At 35.3% G+C, this 27,748-nt stretch overlaps 1 protein-coding gene across 4 annotated transcripts in view; it reads left to right on the top strand.

Moving 5' to 3' along the window:
- The window catches only part of MCTP1 (multiple C2 and transmembrane domain containing 1), a 214,592-nt gene that overhangs the window by 93,605 nt on the left and 93,239 nt on the right, over nt 1–27,748 (top strand). For all 4 annotated transcript variants that reach the window (XR_005978216.2, XR_012052948.1, XM_030258810.4 and 1 more), the window contains 7 exons: nt 2,631–2,817; nt 7,579–7,672; nt 19,825–19,927; nt 22,025–22,127; nt 22,469–22,570; nt 22,914–22,988; nt 24,532–24,651. Coding sequence is in view for 2 of the 4 variants with exons in the window: in XM_030258810.4 (XP_030114670.1) it covers nt 2,631–2,817; nt 7,579–7,672; nt 19,825–19,927; nt 22,025–22,127; nt 22,469–22,570; nt 22,914–22,988; nt 24,532–24,651 (784 nt within the window). In the remaining 2 variants the exon portion in view is untranslated. The remainder of the gene's footprint in view (nt 1–2,630; nt 2,818–7,578; nt 7,673–19,824; nt 19,928–22,024; nt 22,128–22,468; nt 22,571–22,913; nt 22,989–24,531; nt 24,652–27,748) is intronic.

Here is a 27,748-nt window from a genome sequence, read left to right on the forward strand (position 1 = left end):
AAATTGCATTTTTTCTTACACTGTCTGTAGATTGGAAAGCCTTACCATTTTACTGAAGTGCATGTGTTGTAAATAGTCTCCCCTTGTGCTGGGTGCTCCTTGAGCCTTGGCAGTTTCAAATTAGGCACAGGTAAGCTGCATCTCCTTCAAAGCCAGGGCAGAGCACCTGGCATGGAGTGAGAAATCTGTTTTCACCTGATCATGTATGCATAAAAGTGCTCTTAATCTGGACTTCTGTGAAGTGCAAAGATGACAGTCCTTAATGGAATAACCCTATGTTTTTATCACATTTTCTGAGGGTACTTGAGAGAATAATTTTCCTTTAAAATAGTTAAGGCCTTTTACTGGAAAAAATTTTCCAGATCAGTTCCTATCTTTGTATGATTTTAGGAAATAACAAGCAGGTGATGGCCTGTTCATGAAAATTTATCAAGCAGGTGATAGATACATATTTCTTGGGTAATCTGTTCTAGATATGGTGCTATTAGGAATGAAATATTTCTAATAGGAAAGGTGAACAGGTAAAAGCGAATTGCCAGTTGCTTATTTCAGCCTAATAAAAAAACTGGACTACTCATAGTGTTAAAGTGTTGTAGCTTCAAGAATTGAAGAAATTAGATCTAGTAGCCCTGATGTAGACCTTGTAATTTTACACTCATTGTTTTGTTTTGTTTTGTTTTTTTCTGATTTATATATATGGGGTAGCTTTTGCTGCCTATTTTTGAGTGAGGGGATTATTTCTCCATTAGTGTCACAATGACTTTCTGAGTATTTTAATGATTTTAAGAGAGTTTAGACTGTTTTTTTACATGTTTATTGGTTGAAGACCCCATATTGTTGCTGAGTCCTATTTTTGAGGCGTATCTGTTTTGAAATAAATTATTGAAGAGTATTTAATACCTGTAGCAAAATTGCTACAGCTTTGAATGTTTAAGTTTGTTGTCTTAAGAAGGGCTTTAAATTCCTCACTGCATCCAAAATAAGAATTTGACTATGTACATGGATGAAGCTTGTATTGGCCATCAGACTGCACTGACAGCAGCAGCTTTATTTTTCCTTACTATTGCTAATTTAATTTTTCACTCCCTATCACCCAAAAAGTTCAAAATAGAAGAAAAGCATTAAGCTCAGAATGCTACATAATTTAGATTTTTTTTTATTGTAAGATCATTTAACCTTGTTATTATGTGAGCTTTGCACTAGTTAAGTGAACCGTACAAGAGGCAGTAAATGTCTCTGAAAAAACAAAATACAGTTTTCCTGTAGTAAATCTGATCTGCCTGTGATAGCACATTGCTCATTTTATGAGACTGCATTTATCCTCATAATTGGCTATCTCCTATCCTTAAATGGCCATATTTTCATGTCTGCCACCTTTTTCTTAGTTTATTGGCCCTGCAGTGACCACATTGCCTTCAATATCAATTGACATTTTATGAAAAGGGTTTGCTTGATGTTTAGTTTAGTGAATTAGTGGCATATAGTACATGTGCTTGTTACATGAAATAATTGCTGTTGAATGTAGAGTGTAGAGTGGCTAACCAACACATAGAATATTTCAGTATTATTGGTGGTTATATTTAGAGCAAAAAGCTGGCAAAACCCATTTTGGAATGCTGTGAGTATTCCGAATAGTTCTTTTTCACAGAAATTCCTGTCCAATGCAAACTGGCATTACATTTGACACAGACATTGAATTTCAATACATGCTCCGACTTCTAATCTAAGCAAGTTGAAACTTGTGCATTGTACAAATTAAAGTATTAAAACATTTAATCTGTGCACAGACTAATTGAGGCTAACATATTATTGTTTTATTTAGAAGGTTTGAGTCAGCTCTTGGGCAGCAAAGATACTCCTTTCCTTCCTTTACCTTAAATTTCTAAAGCTGTTGCAAAGCTATTTCTGCTGTCCAGCAAGTATGGAATCATTCTTTATTAGTTCAGTGTATGGCACAGCCAGAGTTACTCAGAAGGGGATCAGACAGGGCAGATTCCCTTCAGCCACTCTGCACACACTCTGCACAGCTATATGTAGTCTCTGCTCATTACAGCCTGAGACATTTTATTCTATAGGGGGTTGTGGAATCAGAATTTACCCTGGGTGCCAGCATGAGGATTTGACCCGTACACAGCTTACTGCATGAAAGCTGAGTATAAGTTGAGTTTTTCTATGCTCAGTCATCTTTATGCCATCATAATTAAATCCATGTAGAATTCTATTTTTTAAGAAAGGGTTTTTACTGTTGTTAGGTGAAAACTGTTCACATGAGAACTTATATTTTGCATCTATACAAAAGGTGTAATTGAAAATAAAATTTGCATCTGAGCTGTATTTTTAAAAATTTTCTTAGACTGCATTTGAGTAAGGAATATTAGCTAAACTTGTCTGTGGTGTCTTTATGTTCTTATTAAAACTGATTTTTCACCTCAAAACTGTTTGTGTAGCTCTAAAAAAAAAGAAACAAAGGGCATGGGTTAAAGCTGAAGAGAAATTAAGAATTTTTTTCAGAAGCTGGGTAGGAGTTTCTGCTTACTTGGATTTTTTTGTCCATTTGAATGCAAGCGAGCCAATGTGCTCTTGTTTGATGTGAGAAAAACCACATGCTGATGGAGAATGTGTGTTTCTAGGTGCCAGATTGACCTATCGACCCTGAGTAAAGAACAGACCCACAAGTTGGAGATGCCGCTAGAGGAGGGAGAGGGATACCTGGTGTTGCTGGTCACTCTCACAGCCTCAGCTGCAGTCACTATCTCTGACCTCTCCATCAACTCCCTGGAGGACCAGAAAGAGCGAGAGGAGATTCTAAAGAGATATGTATGATGTTCTCTTTCATCCTTTGTTAGCAAAATATTGGCCTATATAAAAAATAACTGTAGTGAGGGGAAAATCCAAATATATCTCTTCTATTCTAATCACATCTAGCCAATGACTATAATTTAAACTAGCTATTAATATACAAGCAATAAATAGTTATAGCTGGAACAGGTAACATCAAGAAGGCTACAAATGCTCTTCATACAATAACATTATTTTTTACATGGTAGTTGAACTGTTTGATACGGTGTCAAATAATGAAGGTAATTTTACAGCCTTGTAGATGATTTTTACCAAGCACAAAGTGCCTAAGGGATCATGCAGTAACTTAACAGTTTCTAGTGATTGTTTATGCCAAATAATTGAGGTGCTAATGGTTTTTAGCTTTTTATTTGGATCATCTGTTAAAGGGCAAGAAAACTTACTTTATCTTAATACTAAAGGCTGAAGCACATAAAAATAATTGTTTCAAACAATGTTTCCATTTTAAAATATTCTGAAGAAGATTATTTTAATTTCCCAGTGTCTTTGCATTACGCAGATTCTTTGTAATTTTATCAAAGCAACAGAGAGGGGAGCTCTTACTCCAGCATTTGCTAATACCTAAATCACTAAAAGTAACTGTCTCACTACACATGAAGAAAGAAAAAAATGCTGTTTCCACTTGCAATTACAAAGCTTTTACTGTACAATGCTGCCAGGTGTTTAGGACGGCTTTGCTAGACACTCAGCCATTAAACCAACCTCTGACTATCAGAGAGGCTGCTTAATTTATTTCCAAGATTTTAAAATATTCCTATTCCATGACGGACATCCTTTTCAATAACAGACTTTAATAAAGAGGTACCTTATCAGGCTGTGCAGATAACATGAAGTCCTAGTACTAATGCTGTAAAATATTCTTCAAACAGATTAGCAGGATGTGTGCTTCAGCAAATTTATTCTATCTCCACTGAATCAGGTGTCTGCTAATGCTTGTACAACTCATACACCAATAGTGTTATCATAAACACAATTTAATAGAGGTGACTTAGAGAGGCTAAATATAATATTCCAAAATGAATTGAAAGTTAACGTATTGTCCACCATCTCTGAAAAATAATTACAATTAAGAGAGTTACTGCACATTTTGGAATCAACCAAGACAGTCTGTCGTTGTCAAAATAGATGTCTATAAGTAGAATAATTTTTTGATGGATATGTTTTTGAGGTGCCATAGTTCCTGCTACCAACAGCAACAATATTTCTGTAGCTTATTCTGTGTGATGAGACAGCAGACAAGTCATACTGATGGTTTTGATTATTTCAGTAGCAGTACAGAAACATGTTGCAACTGTACTCTTAATCATTTTTCCTAAATCCTCAATTTTTTGTCCCCAGTGTAAAGCATAATTATGTGGCATAAGACTGATCTGTTTTTTTCCTGTTTCTTGTAAATACAAGGATATGTGTCTCTTCATATATTTACATTGGTGTATACATTCAAAGCCATTTAAATTTTAGAAAGATGTTCATATCGCAGAAGTATGAATTTTTCATTATGTGTTTCTGAAAATTGTGGCATTTACATACTTTTTTGATAAATTCTACTGTTTTTATTAAAATTATCAGCAGAAGAAAGAAATTACCAGGGCTAACTCAATTCAAGTAGTTTACTTTCACTGATATTCAATTTGACTTTGGTATTCATACCTGCACTTCAGAAATAATACAAAGACAGCATGTGTAATCAGCAATATGTAGAGTTCCGTGTTGATTGGCTGTTTTTTTGGATTTATTTCCTCTTTAAAAAAATCTAGCTTCCATTTGTGAAATGTAGTTTGCACCCTTTCTACAGCCAAAAACAGTTAATGAGCTGACCTTGCCATCAGATCAAATAGCCTTAGAAAATGACTCTATTACTGTCACTTAACCATTTGTAGCTGAACATCAGAGCCTTACAAATTAAATAGGCATTACTGTTTGAACCGTTATTTTACCACGATTGTCTGAAAAGATTAATTCCTTTTGGGGTGAGGAGGGGGGCACATTAATGGGTGCAGACCAAGAGAGATTGTATGACCTTTTCAGAACTGGTGTGCTGAACTCATGGTCCCCCTTGTCACAGTTTAAAAACCAGAGGAGCTAGTTTAGAGAAGTTGTTAGCATTCCATTTTTATTATGACATTTCACAGTCATCCGATTTAATGTCCCTTGACCAGATTGTCCACTGTGAGACGATGGGCTTGAAATGTTATTTAGAGCATTGATAGAAGGTGAGCAGTTCTAAGATGACAGCGAGTCATGAGGCTGGTGGTGTGACATTAATTTTCTCCATAACAGAGATGGAATAAGACGTCATGGTGACAAGCTGTCAATCAGTACTGGGCCCTCAGTGTATCTCAATGCCATGGGATGGGGTATTGCTTCTCCCATAATAGAGCTGAACTGAGATGCTCTTCCTGACAGCTGCTGCAGCCATACAGAAAATATATTATACAGCCTTTCATTAAAAAAATAAAGAAGACTCATCTCCAGAGCATTTCAATCTTTTCCCATCTATTGAGGGCTGAAAAGATTCCCAGCAAATCACAGATTCCTCTGCTATGGAAATTCTAGGCTTCAGAAACTATGCACCTTCAACAATAATCACAAATAAGAAGGCAGAATATAATCTGATAAATCATTACTTAAAGTTATGTATTTAAAGTAATTTGCTTCTCCAAGAGTCTCTGTTGTGGCATTGTATTAATTTTCATCACTCTCCCCAGTCAGTATGTGCAGTAAATTAATCTAAGCCAGCTACTTTCTGGAATTAAAAGTTTAAAAATTCTGCGGGATTTTAACAAAGTTGGTAAAGTGAAATACAGCACTGGCAGAGTGCTCGTTAGAGTGAGCTAACCGGGATGAAATTTGGGAAAAGAAGACTGTATGGCATAGGAAATGGGTGCCATTGCTTATATTGCTTTGTATTCGGTTTTTGCTTTGCCTTATTTCTACAGTTTGGTGTTTTGTTTTGGTTGTTGGGAAACTGGGGTAGAATGCAGAAACATTTTTGTAAGTCCTGTGATTTTGATCATGTGTATTACAGCAGAATTATCTCTGTTCTGCTACTAGTTCTGATAAAAAGCTTCCAAACCCTGATCATCATTGTAATAAATGAGGGGTGCAGAGATGCTTTTGAATTATACCAGTGCTATCTGTAATACCATCTCTGCTACCCTCAGCTTGTAAGCACATAAGCAAGGGGTTGAGTGTGTGCTGATTAAAGTTGACCACCAGTATTTTAAAGTCATATTTATGATGATTATCTTATTAAAATTGGTAAAAAATTATTCACTGTTACCCCATTATAACAAAATGCATGCATGTAGCATATGGGCTACTACACTGAATTGGATTTTTAAATTCAGTGTAGCAAGGTCAAATCTTCACTGTAAACAGTAAATGGTCAGCTGGAGTTTGTCAAGTTAGTATCAGTGTGATTTAACTGTTAGAATTGTCTTATTAATTAGAAAGACAGGAGTGCATATTTTATGTCTAATATCTTAATGGGTAGATTTTCTGTGCAAAAGGATACTGTTTTTGCAAGCTGACATTTAATATTTCATTTAAGCAGCATCTGTGGTTTTTAGATTCAGTGATGTAATTTATTCTCATTTCCATAAAAGTAAATTTTGGTTTTGTAATAAATTAAGGAATTGTTGATTTGATGTTTTCCCTGATGCTTGCTTTTTGTAGAAATCTGGACATTGTCATAGGCAGTGGAAAAAGTTTCACCACATTAAAATTTTAGAGAGGACCATAGGCATTAAATACATTAGTCCAGATTTTAAAATATTTCAAAATAAAGGTATGAGCTAGTATCTATGAAATAAATTTGCATTCAATGTTTTATCATTTAAAACTCTGCAAATTTTAAATAATACTAAAAGCTGGAGTTTGATAATTGTAGCATATCACACCTAGTTAGTGCAATACTCCCAGTTTGTTAGATCTAGTTACTTGAAAAAAGAGCAGCAGCTTTCTAAATCTGTGTTGGTTGAATAAATGCACGTGTTAGTTTATTGAGCTCTTTTTTTTTCCTCTTCTTAATACATGTAGCTATTAAAGAAATTTATGCTAAAAAATTATAATGAGTTATGTTAAGGGATTTCTGCCATGGAATTGAAACATATTTTAATTATTTTTTTATCCTTTCTGCATGTGATTATTATGACAGTTCTTATGCAGTTGTTATTCTCGTTTGATTGTTTTTGCTGATGTTATTCACAAGCTTATTATAGGTGTATATGGTGTATGCAAGCTTACATGTAATAGTCAACTACAAAAATCTTTATTGGCCCTTATTGGCCCCAGGTTATTGCACAAGATAATATTGGAGCCATCAGTGGGAAAATGTGAACATAGTTCTTGCAAAATAATTCAGGGAGAGTAGTTGTTTCATTTTTTGTGCTAATTTCTTATTATATTGCTATAATTTCAAATTTTGAAGTACAGTTATTTCCATAGTATTACGGGATTAATTCACTAGAATTTGTGTTAAATTTAATCAATCATATTCTAACTCTTCCTTTGTAATTTTCATTGATAAGTTAAAGTTGCAAAATACATGAGGAAATGCAAACAACTGCACATTCTTCAGCAAATAATATTTAAAAGTCTGAGTATGTAGTCAGAATTACAGTAACTTATATCTGGGCCAGGGTGGAGAGTATTAATATTGCTTTTGGTTTGTTTCTTTTGCAATCTAGAATTATTTTTCTTTTTATTATTTTTTAGAGTCCAATGATGATGTTCCATAACATCAGTGATGTGGGATTTCTTCAGGTGAAGGTCATCAGAGCAGAAGCATTGATGGCAGCTGATGTCACAGGCAAGGATTCATTTAGTTTCTGTGACACTGAATCCTGTAGTGAGATTCAGTGTTTTTAGAACAGGGGGAAAAAATGCTTAAAACAAAAGTTCATCTGCAGATTATGTTCTGTTTGTGCACTTCCACCTTCTGCTCATTAATGAAAAAATCTAAACACAAACAAAAGTTTTGTAAGGCAGCAAGTCATACTAACACTAGCAGAGCCCTATGTAGATTATTTCTGATAATAAAGGTGAAATATACATTTTTCTCCGTCAGACATCCTATAAAATTACATAGAAAAAAGTTCTTTTATTTTAGTAGATTAAACCATACAAAATTATCAACATTAAATTCCAAGGTACAAGTCAGATAAAAGGTTCCAGACTTAGATACTACTTTAAAAATTGTTGCCAAAAGAATCACTTGATATCTGTTAGATATTTAGCAAGGCTGCTGTCAGTTTCAGGCATTTCAACTAAATGCAATTTGCTGTAGCTACTGCTTATCTTTATAAGATAAGGGAATAAGATTTTTTTTTTTTAAATACTATTTTATGTTATAAGTTGAATGGTTAATTCAACATGTTGCTTTGCAAAATAAAGAAAAAGTATTTCAGCCATTCTGACCATATTTCTCCATAAATGTCCAAGTTATCTCCTCTAAGTACAATCACCTTCATACCGCATGAGTTGAATGGAGCAAAATGAGCTGCATTTGTGTTAGAAAGTAGCCATCTCTGCTTTAAAATAATAATGAAAATTTTAAAAAATGGGAAGAAAGTAAAAGGAAACTAGAATAAATGCTCTGTTAAAGGAGCAGATACAGAGCAACTTATTCAATTTTTAGTAGTTTTGTGATAATTAACATAATTACTAGTATTTCAGATAAGGTAAAAGTGTAAACATTTTATCAGTGCAAACATTTGATATCCAGTTTGTGGTACACAAAATAACAGATTCTATTTTTGGTGGAGTTGTAGAAATGCTTTAAAGATCCCTCAGTCTGGTTTGACCTTATAATCCAACGTTTTCTGAACAGAGGGAGAGATTAAGTTACTCAGGGGCAAATAGGATAATTCAATCCTTGACCTCGTTCAGTCTTCAGCTTTTCCAAATCAACATGTTATTTGTGCTGGTTGAACAATATTTTTGGAAATATATTTGATTCAATTAAAGATGTAGAGAGCTACCAAAAATTTTCGGACATTGTATTTCAGATGCCAGACAGGAAGATGGGGAAGAACACTCACTACCTTTCCTTGTTAGTAAGAAAAAGTGTTGATACAGCAAAGGTATTTTGTAAGATGGCTGCACATTCTAGATGTGACAGAAATCTTGTATATTCCGTACAAAAGTAACTGGGAATTTTGGAGAGAAGAAATGGTTTTACTATCTACTGTTGTAGTTTATAGCTATTTTTAGTAACTTGTAGTTATGTACAGGTCATTCATTTAAAATTAAACTTTGAATAGCAATAGTGAGAAATAAAGTAGGTATTTGGTGATTGTCAATAAATCATATTTGCAAAAATTGTGTAAAAACTTGATCCACCTTTACTCAACTAAGTAATTAGTGTGGAGAGTGCTGTCATCAGTCGTGTTACTTACACCACTAAGGATTGCTTCTATGAGTAAAAGCTAAGGACTAGTTTGCTCATCTTACTGTAATGTGTTTTCAGAGTTAATCTTTTGCCCCTGAGTCTGAAAAGCAGCTGGAACAACTATATAGTATCTAAGTGTTTTGCTCTGTTTCCGGTCTGTTAAACATATTTCTCTTCCAGGAATCTTTTCATGTGAAGTAATAAATCAAAATTTATTAATTTGAGCTGAGTAGATTTTTAAAATCCTTAATATTCCATTCTTAAACATAAGCACAGAAGGAAAAAGATTTCTGTAATCTTTTAAGTAGTCATCAATCCTGCTATGATTGCAAGGATTTTTTTCCCCTTTCAAAACGTAAAATTTTTCCTTTGTCCCATGCATTGAGCAGTATTGTAATACTGTACTAACTCTGTGTGAATAAAGAGCAGTTGAGTTGAATGAATGAGTAAAAAGCACAAATTACTTTTTAATGAAACCCTCAATTCTACTCCCTTCCTAAGAAAGCTCATAGCCTCCCTCAGTGGAATGCTAGTAGGTCACTTTAGTTTACCCCTTAATAAACTGTTGATAGCCAAGGGAAGTTTTTTTCCTCTACTTTCAATAGCCTAATGTTGGACAGTGCACTTCAAATCCTTAAGGTTAGTACAGATTTTTTTTTTTTTAAGAGAGTGATTAAGGGTGGTAGTTCAGGTCTCAGCTTACAACTCCCCTCACATGTACATGCAATGAAATAATGTGCCAGGATGAGCTGAAATTTCAGTTAAGCTGTGGGCAGGGGAGCAAGTAGACATTACCAGTTTTGAAATGCTGTGCTGCTGGAACATGCCATAAGTGGATATTAAAAATACCCCAGAAAGTACAGTCAGACTTCTCACTCAACCCATTTGCCAGGAGATCTATGAGAGGAAGAGCCCCTGAAGGGTTGGAGAGACTCCCCACCAGCACTTGAAAGCTTAATTTGGTTTTTGCGAGAGCTGAAAAATAGGGTTTCTTTCAGGATCAGGGTCTTTGGGAAAATTATTTGGTCTCTGAGGCTGTTTCCCCCAGAAAAAAGTGTAGTTCCCTGATCAATCAATACACAATTTTAGAAATTCTATCAATGCAAAATTATATTCTGCTGGAAATTGTGGTCACAGCAAATCCACCTTTCTGGAAATTATGTATTATTTAGTATAAATTCTTTGAAAGTATAACCTAATGAATGGGATGATATTGAGAATGAAATTTAATTTTTCCTTCTCTGTCTGAGAAGAAACTTCCAATTGAGTCTTCCATTGCGTTTTAGCTATTCGGTGCATGGTTTTTTCCTCCCTAAATCCTGAGTTAGAAAGAGTTACATTCCTGTTTCCCTAAATCTTTGCTTGCTCGTGGTATCTGTGGCAGATTTCCTCAAGGATTTGACTGCTTGTAGAGTCTGGCAGGATAGGTGCTGTGCCTGTAGTGACATCCTTTGATATGAAGAGATTTTTCTGGTGGTTCAGTAAAACCTAAAGTATAATGGACTCATCATGACAGTTGGCTTCTGACATTATGCACATGGGTTTCACCTAACCCATATATATTACAGGTAGTGAAGCAATAAGCCCTTACTGTGACATAGTTTAGGATTAGGCAATAGTCAGATATATCTAATCCTGCAGCATAGTCAGGTATAGGTGGCGGGTGGTTGTGGAAGGCTGCTGGCTTTACAAGGCAGTGTCTGCATCTCTTTTACTGAGGCACATACATCGCTCCTTTGTGTCATGAAATAAAATTCAAAATGTCTGCCTTATCGTTGATAAAAAGTAAGCAGATTGGGAAAAGATGTGCCACAGGTTTGATCAATTTTAACACAAGTTCTATGCTTTTAAGGAATAATATTTAGGAACTCAGATTCATTAGCAAGAGCAAAACTCAAGCTCTGTAAGATGTCCTGACTAGAAAACAGCTTGTTTTGTAGTCTTTGGGCTTTAATTAAGATGTGTTCAATTCTAGCCCCCTGGCTCTTTCTCCCCCTGCCCCCACCCTTCTTGCTGTGTCACAGACCAGTGATCAGACGCTTTCAGATGGTCCAGCCCATGACTTTGACCTTCTGCGAGGTCTTGTGTTCCCTGGGGAACCGTTCAGCTCATGAGGTCTGATTTCACACTTCCAGGATGCCTTGGCTCTCATAACAATGACAGGGAGACAAAGCCCTTTAGAGTGGGCCGCATGGGGACTTGTTTAAATTGGAAACTAGAGAGGAGTCAAGGAACAAGGTTACAGGCTACAGAATAGTGCTTTTAATAAAGAGCTCACAGCTCTGGTTCAGCTCAAAGAGGGCTACCTCTGTACAATTAATTGAGACATTTATCTGGAGCATCTTAGGCCTCCACTTTCTCACAGAATTATGTGATAAATATCAGCTAAGAGGCAAATGAAATGTGCATGAAATGAATTTTTAACACTTTGATTACTGTGTCTTCAGTCTTCATTAGAAGTAAATTTATGTGTATTTCTGTCCTCATTATTATTCAATTGTCTGCATTTTTTCTGAGTACTGTGATTTCAGAATGTTACATATCAGAGAGATTTTACTAAAGAGCTTAGCTTTGTTTTCAAAAGCTTTTCAGGATTTTCCTCCTCTAAAGAAGAGAAACTAAACATAGACAATGAGTCAGATTTTTGTTTTCTTCCCCTTTTTTCAGTTTTATGTCTGGAATTCAGCCTCTATTCTAAGAAAATTCCATGTTAAAATTTTGATTACAGTAGCTGAAAGCAGGATGAAGACACCAAGATGGCTAATTGTGCTAAATGTAAAATGTCTTTTTAAAAATCTGTCCTGCTAAACTGTTCTAACATCACATGTGCAAAAATGGTCTTTGAAATGGTTCTTCAAATGCTAGGAAATGTCAGCGTGATGAACACAAAAATTAAATTCACAAAGGTATGGAAGACCGTGTGTGTAAAATTGAAGGAATAAATTCGGAGGCCCTTTAGAAATACGGTTCCAAAAGTAATTTGCTCTGTCAATTAGTGCAAACAGATTTCAATATCCACTTGAACTCTCTCCACAAATACAAAAATCTAGTAGGTGGGCAGAATTCTATGGTAGATAAAATATTTCATCAGGTCCTGTCGTATAGGTCACCTGAAGATTTTGGTGCATTATTATGTACAGGAAAGGTACTGGGTTTTAAGTAACAGTTCTAGTTAATAATAAAAAAATTATTTAAAAATATTTTTTGAAAGATATTTTATTAAAAGACATTTTTTGTTAACCATAACATTTATAATTATACATATATGAAAGGATGACTTGTGATTAATTTTTTTTAAGTTTTCTGTGGAGATGTGTTTAACTTGATTATGGCATTGCACTGACTTGCCTTGTAAGATACCTTAAGCATTCATGGTATCAGTGTGTTGCAACATGTTTGCATCATCACAGATAGAGTAGAATTATAATTCTCACTTTAAAGATGGAAAACTAAGAAAGGTTAACTGACTCAGCTAAGGCCAACAGAGCAAGTCCTTGTCAAAGGTGGCATTTCACTTGGGTTCTGTACTTAATCCATTAGATAAGGCAGCTTCTCATGCTATTGAGCCATTCCTCCTCCTGGCCAAAGGTCAGACTGACTGTTCTGCTGCAAGCAGCTGGCTGGCAGGGAGCTTGGAACAACATTAGTGACATTAGTGTCTGCATGAGTGGCACTGCCCCCCAGAGTCATGAACTGGCTGTCTTGTCTTCTAAAAAAATAAAGGCCTTTTTTGCTGTGGAGACTTAGATCCATAAAGGATAGACATGGCCAGAGGTAGGAGAGAATCATAATAGCCTATGAAATATTCAAACAATATTTTGGCTTTTATAGCCATGTTAAAGTTGGTTGAACTTTGTGAAGTTATGGTTTGAGAAATTGACTTTTGAATGTAGAAATGTAATTGAAATTCCTTATTAAGTTTTGGTAATGTAATGTCAATAATGCAAAATTCATATAATATTTAGTTTAGAATAAAGCTAGTGATTTTATGAACATGGGTTTATAGACTAGCTAATGTTGAAATTGAATTTTATCAGTTTTTGTTACTTTATGGACTGTGAAATGGCAAAATTATGAAATAATTTGTTTCCCTGGAGTTATACTGAGGCAATGCATGTTTTCCATAGCGATGGTAGAAGTATTTCTAAAGGACTAACAGATATCTAAGCCAATGCTATCTGCTGACGCTTGTGACTTAATACTTCAGAAATGCAATAAGTTTTTTGGAGGACAGCTAGATCTACCATGTGCTTTCTTGCTTTCATATACTCTAAAGAGCAGTTACATCAATGGTATTTCCTAGGAAAGGCCCTTGGCAGCCTTAATTAAGAGAGTAAGAACCTTTCTGTAGTGACTGATGGTCTTTATGATTTTTCATTTTCATTCCTACAGGCTGCAATTTTAATGATTGATGATAGAGAACATGTTTATTACTGTACACCAGTGTTTTCTTCCTTTCTAAAACAGCATTATCCTACTGCATAAAATACAGCTGTTTCTATATTTTCATTTACTGAAGTCTCCTGGTTTACAGTATTAACTGGATAATGAGCAGATGACATGCAGTTTTCTGGAGACAAATGCATGTATTTAATAGCATTTTATAGTAAAAAAATATCACTCAAATTTGTAAAAACATGGCAAGTAAGATGTTCAAATTTAAGATTTGATGGATTTTCATCAAAGAAAAGTCAGCTTTGTATACAAATGGAGCTAGGAAGTGAGTGTGAAAGTGCAGTTATATTCAATTGAAATCTTTGTTTGAAAGAACTACTGTGTTCTAAAGTTAATTTTTGCTGGAAAACAGTTTGCCAAGAATCAGCAATTTATGTTAGATCATTTTCACCTTGGGGACCATTGAAGGAAGGCCTATATAAATTGCCCAGAAATATAAGTTACATCATATGGTAGTTAGACAGTTCTAACACTCAGGTAAAGTTCATAATTAGACAAATAAAAGATCCTTGCATCTGAATAGGTCACATGTTTTGCCATCTCTTGTGAATTTGAGATGACACCTAGTGGTTTGTTGTTCTAGCTGACACCTAGATTGGACAGTCCAGCTCGCTTCCAGCCTGGAAGATGGGCTGTAGTGGTGTGTGTAAAACCAGCCCACCAGCCCATGACCACCATGATACGAGGGTTCACAAGTCACCTAATATGTTTGGTGCTTGCTTGTGAGTACCAGCATAGAGAGCCAGATGAAAGTCCTGTGGTGTTTCCATCAGGGAAAGCCCTTTCCCTGATGGAAAGGGCCTTTTTCAAACTTTCCCACTAAAAACACACAGGCTGTGTGGTGCTGTGGTTACTTGAGAAGAAAATCCAGAAGCTGAAATTGTTTGAAGATTGAGGCTTTGTTGTTTTGATTTTCTAAATATTTTGAGAAGCAGCTAAAAGTTGCTTCTATCAATCACTATTTTGGTCTCTTTTCTATAATGAAAAAGTGCATTTTCTATTTTCTTGCAGGAGAAAACTGTTTAGGTGACCAACCAAAACAGATAATTAAATCAGAGCTGCCAAATGATTTTTATTTGTTTGTGAAGGTCTTCCTGGGCTTTGGGGGACTTGGAGTTTTGAAGAAAACAAAAAGTAACACATGTCTAGTTCCTCATTGCTACCTCTTTTGGAGAGTTGGGGCTGATTTCAGGTTATGGGTGTACAGTTCATCCAGGGACATACAGTAGTTCTGAGAAATAAGATGATAAGTAAAAGACTTAATTTAAATTAATGTGTGCATGATGTGCAATGTGAAGGACAGAGTGCTGACTGAAGTAAAATAGTCTTCTTAGATCAAAGTAAAGTAATCTGAGTTTGTGCTCTGGTCTTGTACTGTTTAAAGATGTAGCATAGCACAAACAAGGATATCTGTCAAACTATGTGCATGTGGCCTAAATTCAAAGGTTTCAAAGACAAAAATAAAGATAGTATTCAAAGCTTCAAAAGATAGGTAGCTTTTTAGGGTTTGTTTTTTTTTTTTTTTTCAGTGGTGGCATACATTACAAAGTATTCAACTTAGCATTCATGACTATCTAGCATTCATGCTTACTTAGATAGTCAACTTCTGTAATGGATAAAGGAGGAAAATGGGTGAGTGAAATCTGTCAAAAGAGAAGTTGCTTTTCCTTTCAATTATGCATATTATGTAAATTAGCACTTTATTTCTATAATTTCAGGAGCCCTTAGGCCTGTACAAATAGAGACTGAAAAGCATAAGACATTACAGGAAAAGAATGGATAAATTACATTTGCTTAACTTTGTGTTGAGGTTGTCTGCAGGTTTGATTTCAGTAAGTTGGAAAGTGTACTTTGTTTTTTCACTACCTACTTCTATCATGAATTCCTGCAACCAGTGGTAAGGTGTGATAGCAGTTAGCCCCACTGTGGTCATGGGATACTCAAGATTTTCAGTGTTGGTGTTGGTGCTGCTGTTAATGAGTACCTTAGGCAGGAGGTGGTCATCTTATTCTTGTACAGCACTGGCCACATGCTTAGGATTGTATTGAGAAGTTTGCTGTGGATGTCTGCCTGATCAATAACTAAATGTCTCTAAAGTCACTGGAATAGTAGCTGTAGGCCTACAAAGAGCACAGAGCACAGAGCTAGTTGGAATGTTCTCAGTAGATACAAAGGGTTTGATATAATTTCTTGATGTATGACAGGTTATATATAGTTATATACAGCAGTTGTGGTTTAGTTTATAGTGAAAGGTGTTATGTTCAAGACAATATAATATGGAATTATATAACTGAGCATAGGGAGCACAAGACTTATCAGAGGTTTTTATGTGTATTTTAGAAAGGCTAGAAGGAGAGCACATTCTTCTGAACATGTGTGGTTCTTTTCTAAAAAATTAAGGAAAACCACTTCTTTATCTCTCGTTTGAAATAGCTAATCACATTAACTGACAGAAATTGTCTGAAGCTGCCTTTGTTAGAGTGTGTTGTGCTAAAGGTATCGGTTTGGAATAAGATAGTGTTGTTGGATCTTTTGGGTCCTCCTAGAGACCAAGGAGACCTAAGGACATTTGTTACTAATTTAGTGCTCTCTTAAGGCTTTCATTGGGAATGATCCCATTATTTTGGGCACTTTTGAAATGCAGCAGGTTGCCAAGGCTGTCGGTGAGAATTAAGACTGAAGTTACTCTTTCCAATAATGAAAACTTGAAAGATGTCAGATAGATATGAGTTTTACCAAGTCTGTCTTTCTGGATCACATTCACTAATTTGGGTTAGTTTCTTAATAATGTTTGCACATACCTTATGTTGAGCATGTCAGCGATGACTGGTGCCTTTCAGAGGCCAGCTTGGTTATGAGTGTTTCAGCAAAAGTAAGAAATGCCCATAGGCAATGGTGAAGGTGCATATGGGAACTCTGTAACCAAGTAAATATGATAAAACCAAAATTCCTTAGCAGAGATGTTCAAAGCTGGGAAACTTCTCTTTGTCAGCCATGATAACTCAACCTTGCCTTGAACTGTGTCACGATATGGCCTCTACTCAAATTTGTTGCTGTAGTATTTTCAAATTATAGGAAGAAGGAGGTGTGAAATGTTGACTATACGCGAGGGAATTTTTCATTTCTGCAAATCATTTGTCTTTGGTTTGACTGAGGAATCCTGTAATTAATGCTACATATTACTGATTGATATCCATGTAAATCTGTAAGAAGCATAATTGAAAAAGTGCATGCCAAGAGGCACAGAAAATATATAAATGTAGCAAATACCCTCTCTTTGTTTATAGAAAATGGCCTGTATATACTGTAATGTAATTTACTATGTATATGTTTAATAAGCTCAACTCACATTGTACCACCATATGCAAATATAATTGATAATACTTTTAAAAATGAGATCTCATAGTCCACCTGCCGTGCCAGTGCTGCCATGTTATTTTAACTGTCTTCTGTGTGTTTCTTTTTCAAATACTGAAATCTAAATAACTCAAATAATATAAATTGTTTAGATTTACTGTCACCTTCTAGACTTGTGAAATAGAAGAACCTTGAGATGTCTGGTACATCCATTTCTGCTGACTAATAAATTGTGTCATTTTTCAAGATAATGGGAAACATTCAGCAGTATGTGATTTTCTAGAGAAGATAAACATCAATTAACTGTCAATTAATTCACAATGTGTTTAAAACAATTATTCTTTATCATTAAAGCTATTAATATGCACATAATATGCATATTAGCCCTTGGTGTAGTCAAAATCAATACTGCAGTTTGGGATTTGTGGTCCCTGGACAGCTTTGTCTAAGTATTGATTTCATTGTCATTTGTATAAGGTATGAAACAAATTATGTGCTTCCCTAATATCATTATCATGGCCCCACTAATGTAGCTACTGTAGCTACTCAGTTTATGATTTCTAATAATGCATGAAAACATAATACGGAGTTAAGGAAGACATTGAGAAACACAATTGCCTAGTATACTAGATTTAATTGTGGAAGGCCAATGCCAACATTCAATATATTTTGAACAGTTTATTGCCCAAAGAAAGTCTAAAGAGAAGAGCAAGTCACGAGGTACTATGCAACTCAAATGTTCATTTACATCAGACAAAGTTCGCCTGGATCCAGGAAGCAGCAATTTGTTGTTCAGCTTTATTTACATGAAAATAATGTGTACACTTGTACGGTGCCAAAGGCAAAGGTTACTTCTTCCAGTTACTGGAGAAAATAAAAATATAAAAGCAGGATAGCATGTCTCTGTTTTGGACAGATTTATAGCAGTTGTCATTGCTGACATAGTTTGAATATGAGTTAAATAATTTAGTCCACAATGTGATTTCTTCCCTTTATTGCCTCTTTATTGAAAGAGGTCTTCCCACCATGCCCCTCATGTTTTCATTAGCGTTCTTTCCATTTGTTCCTTAGGTCTACCTCGCCACCCCTCCTTAGCCTTCTAGGTAATTTCAGGATTGCCCTGAAATGCTGAAGATGCCAATCCCACCACCTTTTGCTTTCTCCCACTTTGGAGCACTCCTTTTTAGATAGCCAATCTGTTCTTAAGGTAGAGCCTGGAGCCGCGTGGGCCTGTCTAGGCTGTTGTTCTATGCACTCAAATCATCGCTGGTATGGAGAAGTCAGGGAGTCTCTCTTCCAAGATGAAGAGGTCATGGCTTCTGGTGGAGGAAAATGGGCAGTGCAGAGGTTCAGCAGCCATTTTCTCCCTTTCTGGAGGAGTGTGTGGTGAGTGGAGTGGTGGGTTTGTGCTGATCCCAACTGGAGGATTTGTCTAACATTGCAGGGTTTTTTGTTGTATTGGTCTTGGGGAGAAAAAGTGCAGGTGTGGAAAGTTTGTATGCCATTATCTTTCATTGTCTCAGGCTTGTGGGGAAGAAACATGGTGGAAGGAGTGGTAGGGTGGCACCATGTGTGGAGGCAGCATGCCGGACTCAGGGAGCATTTTGCTTGTAATCAGCCTCTCTTATACACTGTTACTGTTTACTTTCTTATCTCATTGCTGTTTCCAATAAGTTGTTACCTCAACCCATAATTGCTGCCTTTAGTTTCTCTCACCTGAAAGAGGTGTTGGGGAAAAGGGGAGCAGCTTGACTTCCTGGTGAGCTTAAACCACACCACCTTTCCAAAATCAAACCTTAAAAGGGTTAGTGTCAGTTTCATGTTCTACCTGTAAACTTGCAGTTTTGATCTTTTTTCTTGCACTCTCCTTAGTATCTAAGCTCTGCTTGCCTGCAGGCTTTTCCTGTAAGTTGCCTATTTCATATTTAAGGACAAGCACACACACACACACAGATACACGGACTTGCTTTGCCCATTACTTTTCTTTAAAGGAAAAAAAAGTTTAAAGGAAAACTTGCTTCAGTTATCTCCATAATGCGTTTTCAAAGCAGCAACTTCATACTTTCCCTTTGGTGGCTTTCATGATGAGGGACCTCGTTGTAAATATACCCAGAACTACTTTTTTGTGCTTTAGTGTATAATAAAATACCAAGGATGTTTGCCTTTCTGCTGTGCTGATGCTATATTCCAACATTCCAACCTGTATAATCTCATTCTTTATTTGTACTTGCCCACTTTGTCTTGTGTTTTATATGAGGATTTTATATGAGGCTGATGTCAAGATTATTTGATTTTGGGGAGAGGATTTGTACAGCATGAAACACAGTTAAAGACATAATAGTCTTTGGATAATTTTCATAGGTGCTATGTTGTTACAAATAATACAGAGTAATGCATTGCTTTCATACCAAAATACTTTCATTATATTATCTTTAAGGTCAATGGGTCATTGGTACCATTGAAGCTCTCTTAGCTGTCTCACAAGGGTGCTTGGCAACTTCTAGGAACATGCTGTGTTTCATCAGAAGAGTACGTATGGTACTCACCTTTTTTTTAAAGCAAAATAATTGTTCTTTTAGCAAATCATGTTAGTAGATTATGGAGATGTATAGTGTGTTATGAATATCTTGAATATAGTGCAGACCATTACAGTGAAGCTCAGAAGATGAGAAACAACCCTCCAAACTTGTTTTTGTTTAAAGCTTGCTCTTCATATATTTTCTTAGTTCATAAAATTACTTCCAAATTTTCTCTTACAGGTAAAAGTGACCCATTTTGTGTAGTTGAATTGAACAATGACAGACTGCTGACACATACTGTCTACAGGAACCTCAATCCAGAATGGAACAAAATCTTCACATTGTAGGTGTTTGGATTTAGTTCAGGGGAATGAATGGGCAGTGGGTTTTGGATAGTATTTTGGAGCTGAGGGTGTTGGAGAGGGAACAAAAATACTTACTGGTAGTTCTAAAGAAGAATAGTGATGGCATACTGATATTTCTTATCTAAATATCCAAATATCTTTTGAGGATTAAAAAATAAATACAGAAGTGGTATAATTTTAAACACAAAAATGCCAGGACTGTTCTTGGAAAGCATGTATGAGTAATGCTATGCACACCAGACTCCTGTTAGGTTCAGCAAGAGTTTCAAGGGTCAAATCCACTGTGATGGATTTGCCCCTGAAGTTTAGAGTGGGGAGAAAAAAGATACTGTGACTATGACCTTTATTTAAATGTGGTTGTTAACTGTAAAAAACATTAGATAGCTACATAAAGTTAGAAATTCTACATGCATTTACATTTCTCTGAATTTTGATGAAATCCTTTCCACTTCTTGTTTCCATTTACTAGCTACCCTTCTCACAATACCATCTAGTATCATACTAGTACAATCCAGCTGTTGAGTAAAATGCAGTCTAAAACAATTGTTTGGGGAGTGATGTGATTTGTTCTTCTATCCTTGTGTTATTTTGAGGACAGTTAAAAGCTTTAACAAAATAGAAGAAAGGTCTTCCACAGACAAAATGTCCTTGTTGTTTGCCTTGCTCAGTTGCCTTTTTTTCTCCCTTCTCTCTATCTGACTGTAATGTGACACCAGTGAGTAGAAAAACCTGATCACCGCTGCTGAAATCAGTAACAATCCTCTGCAAAAACAGTAGGAGCTTTAGATTTGTGTACACTTCACTTTATCATACATGAAAATGTTATATTTTGCCCTTAATGTCAAAACTCTGTGTGATTTTAATTTTTTCTTTTCCCCTGTAGATTTCTTGTTCATATATTTAGCATCCACAGGTTTTCGTGACCTGCAATGAGCTCTCAGAAATTAATTCAGAGCAAAACAAAAAAAATCTCACAGTACTTGTACTTTTCAACAGCTTATTAGAGTAGTTTTCATTTCTGTATCTGCAAAACCATGCTAAATTGTTTGTTAATATATTTTTAATTATTTACCAGTAGAGCCAATAACTAATGGTCCTCTACTTCTCAACAGTGTTCTCTGCACAAGGAATTGCCTGAATTTGTAGACGACAAAAGACTAATCAGAAATCGAATAGAAAACCTATAAAGGGTTTCAAGGCCTTCCTCCTATGTACATTTACATTTATCCTCAGATTTCTTAATTAATTTTTGGGCTAGCAATCCCTCATCTGGAGGAATATATTTTACTGAAGCTGAACTGCTTTGCTTGAATTTGTATTTCCTGGATCAGCCATTCAATCAAATATGAGTTCTCACAAATAATTTTTTATTCAAATAAGGAATAGGAATTTTTCACCCAAAAGTTTACATGTAGAGTCATTTCCTGTGTATGGCAATGGAGTGTTTAATTGCTTGCAGTCTTTTTTCCTCAGTTGTACCTGAAAGATGCATTGTTCCGTATTATTTGTTCTTTATTTGCTGTAATTTGTTGAATATTATTAATTTAATAAGAATTTGAGAAACAAAGAACTTGTTCTTAGTGCAAGGTTATGGTCTTGTAGCTTGCAGTTGTTTCTATTTACAAACCTACAGGTTTCACTGTATTTGCAGTAAGAATTGCCACAAGGGTAGCAGTGTTTAAGAGTAGCTTTTAAAAGCTCTCTGTCCTCCTGCTGGTGGCTGTAAATCCCCCAGTGCTTCTCCTTGCAGGTCATGCAGTGCAAACCCCAGGCAGGATTAAAGAAGCATCCTTCAGAAAACTTGTGCAGGAAAAGCCTTGCAGAGAGAAAGAGTCATAACTGCAGCCCTTAGAAAGTATTTTGGTTATATATAAAAAACCTTGCAGAGAGAGAGAGACAGAGTAATCATTGCAGCCCTTAGAAAGCATTTTGATTATATGCAAAGATGTCTCATTCACTTAATCTCGTTCTCCTCCATGGCTTGGAAAAACAGACGGATATCTGTGTTAACCTTTTACAGTTTTGCCCTTGGTGCCCACTGGTGTAAATGTGATTTCTTTCTTCTCTCTTTGTAGCAATATAAAGGACATCCATTCAGTGCTTGAAGTGACAGTTTACGACGAAGACCGCGATCGAAGTGCTGACTTTCTAGGCAAAGTTGCTATACCATTGCTGTCTGTAAGCTTCATTCACCTGACATACTGCTCTGAATTTTTCCCGCTGAAGGAGGGAAAGAGAAAAAAATAATAAATTTGCAGCTCTGAGTCTGTCATTTCTCAACCAAGATCTGTAATAAGAACACTAAAATTTTAACATACTCTATTCACGGCCATGTTGAATCCCATGATAGTTAATTTTTCCTGACAGACTCGGTCCTGGTAATGAACAGGTACTTGTCAGACTTGCCACAGTTGTTTTGGGTTCTCTGTCAGTTTCAGCAGCTGAGGGTCAGGGGTCACCGGGGGGGTGTATTCAGCAGAGACCGCAAGACAGACGGCTGTCATGTCCTTTTCCTGCAGATTCAAAATGGTGAACAGAAAGCCTACGTCTTGAAAAACAAGCAGCTGACAGGGCCAACAAAGGGGGTCATCTATCTTGAAATAGATGTGATTTTTAATGCTGTAAGTCTTAACTTTGGGTTTTTTTGTACTGCTAAAGAGTTCAGTTTCATGAAAGCTTTTGTTCCTGATTTGTAGAGAATTTCTGTCATTCTTCATTTTCTCTAAGCCTTGATGTATACTACAGAATACTCTTCTGCCAATGCTTGGCACACCCACTCTTTTTGTTGCTGCTGCTGCTATTGCTGCTAATGTACAGAGCAGCAGCTCTTGTCTCTGTGTATGCTTCTGTGTTCTGATCTTGGCAGCCATGACTTTGAAACTTGGTAAATTTTGTGAATTGAAGCCTGTGTTACTAGTGAGGAGCAAGTAAACTTGAAATACTGACACGCATTTTAATGCATAGGTGAAAGCCAGCATACGAACCTTAATGCCCAAAGAACAGAAGTACATTGAAGAGGAAGACAGACTGTCTAAACAGGTAAAGAGTAAGGAAACACTAATCCCTTCTAAAATCCTTACTATCAAGTGTGCACATTCAAATATCTGGTATCCGACTGCTGAGAGTAAAGAATAACATTTTCATTACGTGTTTACAAAAGAATATGATAGGTTGAGAAGTCAGAAACTGAATACATGGGTTTAATGTGTCTCCTCTATAAATTGCTGCCTAATTTCCATCAAATACATGAATAACAACACAGTTGAAACCATTAGGTTTCACACATATCAGATTATTGCACAGGTGCATGTAAAATAAGTCTTGCATAAATTTTTGCTGTTAACTTTGACCCAAAAGTTCTCCATTTGTTGCAGGGTAAAGAGTCATCATTCTTTTAGCCAAATTTCAAGGAAGTTACTGGAGTAAGGTTTGAATCAAAGGTGAAAGCAGACTGAAACTCTTTGGAATCCCAGGAGTAGGAAATGTATTGACTCTTTTTTCTATGGATATTTTTGCTACACACAATTTTAATGCTTTGGTAAAAAATTGTTTAAACACACGTATTTTTCTGCACTCAAACTACTTTGGACTAATCTTGTTCCACAAATGTTGTATCTTAGATAGAGAGAAATTGTTGGACTATGGGAACAAGATTTTTTTTGTTTTCAGTGAAAAGTCAAAGGTCTCAGAACTTCTTTCTTTGTTTCTGAAAGCTTGTATACTTAAGCATGGTTTAAATTACCTGCTGAATGAATTTTATAACAGTTCATAAAATAAAACATTTCATAAATCAAAATATTTCTTTTTTTGCAATTTTGAGTAATACAGTTACTAAAGCTGTATTTTGCATTACTATTGTTGCAAAGAAGGAACAAAGCCTTTTACTCAAGTATAATTCTTCTTCCTATATCATAAATGAAAATGGCATTGTGACTTTTGGAGAAGGCTAGAGGAGTGACCATTTTCTATACATTTCACAGAAAACATCACTGGTTTGTTCACTCTTTGTGGTGAAATGTGTTGCCATTTTGGAGGATTGAAGTACATTTTCCTGAATCAAAACCTAGAGTTGTTATGTCTTACATATATGTAATTCGAAAGTATGTAGATTACCTTGGCAGATGCTTAAAACAATGCTTTCAAAATACATCACAGCAGACAAATTTGTTAAAAATGTTAAATGGAGCAGATATCTTAATTATATTGGAGCAGTAGTGTTGCATGGTTTCAGGTTAGTGTACTGCAGCATCTTTTTATTAAAAATGGCCAGCACTTGTTAAAGACTTAATGAAACTGAAATCTAATTAACAAAATAATTTGTGACAGTTTGCACGTGGCTTTTGAATGATGAACATTTTTTGTACCATCTAGAATTAAACAACAAACACCAATTGACACAATTTGCAAATTCTCTCTCTTCCAAGTCTCAGATTTTAAACTAACTTGCTCAGTTTGTGAGCTAGAGAGCTTAATATTTTCTCAGCCTTTCACCCAAATTGAGAATGACAGTATTGTTAGCGTGAGCCTCTCCTGAAACTTTTTGGGGTTTTTAAATATTTTCAACCTTTCCTCTTTTTAACAGCTACTGTTAAGGAACTTCATCCGGATGAAGCATTGTATCATGGCGCTCATTACTGCTGTCTGCTATATTAGCAGTTGTTTTGACTGGGACTCTCCACCAAGAAGTCTAGCTGCCTTTTTGGTATGATCTTCTTTATACTATTTTTAATCATCCCAGGGTGTTTGTGTTCTAGACTGAGACAATACTGTGTAGATTGGTGGTTTCTTTTTAATTTATTTAAAAGTTTGCATTACGATGATATCATAAGTCACATTTATTCAGTTTTTTAAAAAAGAAATTAAGTCTAAAATGTCACACAAACAAGGTAGAGTGTTGGTTTTTTTTAATTTATAATTGTGTATTTATAGTAAAAAAGTAATTGATTATATAAGTTGCAAGCAGGTGAGCCGAATCAAAATAGAGTCAGTGAACTATGGATAATATATTTTAAGCTCTCACAAATTACGTCCATTGAATTTTGTTTGGTCCCCTTGCATACTGAATAATGACTCTCAAAGTATTTTTGATTGATAATTATTCAAAGGTGGTGTTCCTAGATTTAAAAATGCCACCAAAATAAAACAAACCCAATTTTAAAACCATAAATGCAAACAAACTAGTACTTTTTAGGCAGCAAACTCTGGTCATAGTTTTTAGTGAATGTTTTTAAGTGAATATGTTTTTAGCTATTAAAAAAAAATTGCTGTTTCTTCAGGAACAATATTAGTATTAAATTTATTTTTCTTTTATTAGTATTAAATTTATTTTTCTTTTACATTTTAAAAATTCCAAGCACAATTGTAGATTGCATTGTGTTACCCAGATAAACACCTCTTTATTTTTAAAGTTGTAAGAGCTACAAACAAGACCATTATTTTTTCATTAGAGAGTAGAAATGTATGCACGGACATATTTTCTGGAATTTCTAACTTTTTTTAATTGTCTGAGAGGTACTGAGATTAGTAGCCTCTCCACTATGATTATGAATAGAGAAGTGTTTTGGTATAACTTTAAATAATTATAGATATTGTCTGGTGACAATACTTTTTACTTGGGTGCCTGAAGGTCACATGCCTCAAATTTGGAGAATTTAAACCAGGCATTGGTAGCTGGCTGTGCAGTAAAATGGGGTAGTTGGGTCACACTGTTTTGCAGAAAGTTTTTCCTTGCAGGGCTCTGTTTTTACTGTGCTGCATGTTAAACCGTTGTTTTTCAAGGTCATTGGGAGTACAGGAGATACATGTGCTATTCAAAGAGCCAGGGGGTTGTACTTATACTGATGTCTGTAGTAATGGCACTGTGTGCAAAGATAAAATATACTTGCTACTATTTACTGTAAGAAAGGCGATCTATCATTTCAGTTAAAAGTTACCAACACTTCATAGGAAAATACAGGTTTCAGCATAAAACTCAAATGTTCATATTGCTACTACTGCTTAAGTTAGTAAGTATTCATCACTCTAAGTCAGATTTTAATATGGATGTGAAACACACAGCTGTTGCCAGTGCAAGAAGGGAAAACAGAAAGACATCCTATTCTTTGGGCATTTTTTTTCCCCATGGCACACTGCTGTGGCCATGGAAGCAGTGGTGTTGCTGTTAAACTGTAATTTTTTTCTGTTCATAGAAAAAAATCAGTGTCATAATAAGAAGTAGTAGTAGTATGTAAAACAATTTAAGTAGGGAGGTCTATAATCAGTACATGCTATTATTATAGTTACAGAGTATTGTAGTAGAAACATTTTCCTGGCTGTATTTTTATAGGTATGTTAATATTTTTCATACATATTTATCTAGAGAGACATATATTTAAAAAAAAAAAAAAAAACTGGTTTTCTTGGTTTGTTGCAGTAATTTTTTTGCTTATGTAAGTGTTGCAGTAAATTTTTATGTACTGTGATTGTACAGATGTATTCCACTTCTGCATCCAAAATGCCTCCTATGCTTTTTGACCCAATGTTATCCTCTCCAAGGATCAAAATCATTCCTGTATCAGGCAAAAGAAGTCTTTGCTGGCCAAGTCAAATATGCGTGAATTTTTATCATGATTATAAACTTTGGGTTTGGATGGTTTCTGGACTTCATAGGCTGTTGAAATCTTGAGAGTAATCCACTTGCTTGTCTTATGATGAATTAGACTTGCACTGAGGTAACATTTGAATTTAATAGAGTGTATAAAATAAATGTATGCATATGTTTAATTTTCTCTTCACTATTATACAAATTCTATCTCCTTGTGAAGTTGTCTTCTAGAGGCTAGAATATCTCACAGTGAAATGTCAGTTCCAGAAAGGAGATGAGAAACAGGCTGTTCTGGAGGTTTTCAGCTCTTTAGCTAGACTAATAAACAACATATGAGAAGTAAAACTTTAAACTAACCATTTCTTCTATCCTGTTGGATTTGAAAATTTACTGTGATGGGTGCATCCTGATACAGAGTTACAGTCATTTCACCTAGGTTGCATATGTAAGGGTTGATTTTTTGTATCTCTCAATGCCCCATGTTCTTTGCATTTCAATTATGAATACTGTTTGATTGTGTGGGCTTTTCTTTCTGATGGGGATATAGGAGACCACAGGTGAAGAAATTCTGGCAGAACAGTTCCGTTTTCAAAAGTTTAATTTCTAGGATAGATCAGGAAAGAATAACTACTCTTGGAAACCTACAGAACACTTTGATTAATATGTTAACTATAACAAGTTACAGTTACCTGCTTCATATGCCTTGTGCACTCATCACCACAGTTCTTTTTAAAGTCATACTCTTTGGAGAGTCACACTGTTAGTCACCAAGGCTAACAATGTTCATTGAAAGGGCTTGCTTGATTATTTACACTCCTGAGCTTAGCAATCTCAAACTTTTACATTTGGTACATTTTAGGTACAGAAATGCTGTATTGAAATTTTAGGATTGATTATTTCTAAAATCTGTCCAAAGGCATCAGCTCAATGATCAGTGTTGTCTGTGCTGTTCATAGACACACAGAAACTTCAAGTTAAATTTTCAATGTTCTAGATTATGCATTTCCTCAGCTAAATCTCCTTCACTGGGGATTTTGTCTGAATAACTGAGAGTTTTCACTCCATTTCCTTTTTTTTTATGCTTTGGTAATTCTCATCAGAAGAAAAAAAATTGTATATATATATATATATATATATGTGTGTGTGTGTGTGTGTATATATATATATATATATATATATATATATATATATATATATAAACTGTCATGCTGATATA

This window comes from Taeniopygia guttata, chromosome Z (assembly GCF_048771995.1).
Source record: "Taeniopygia guttata chromosome Z, bTaeGut7.mat, whole genome shotgun sequence".
Lineage (NCBI taxonomy): Eukaryota > Metazoa > Chordata > Aves > Passeriformes > Estrildidae > Taeniopygia > Taeniopygia guttata.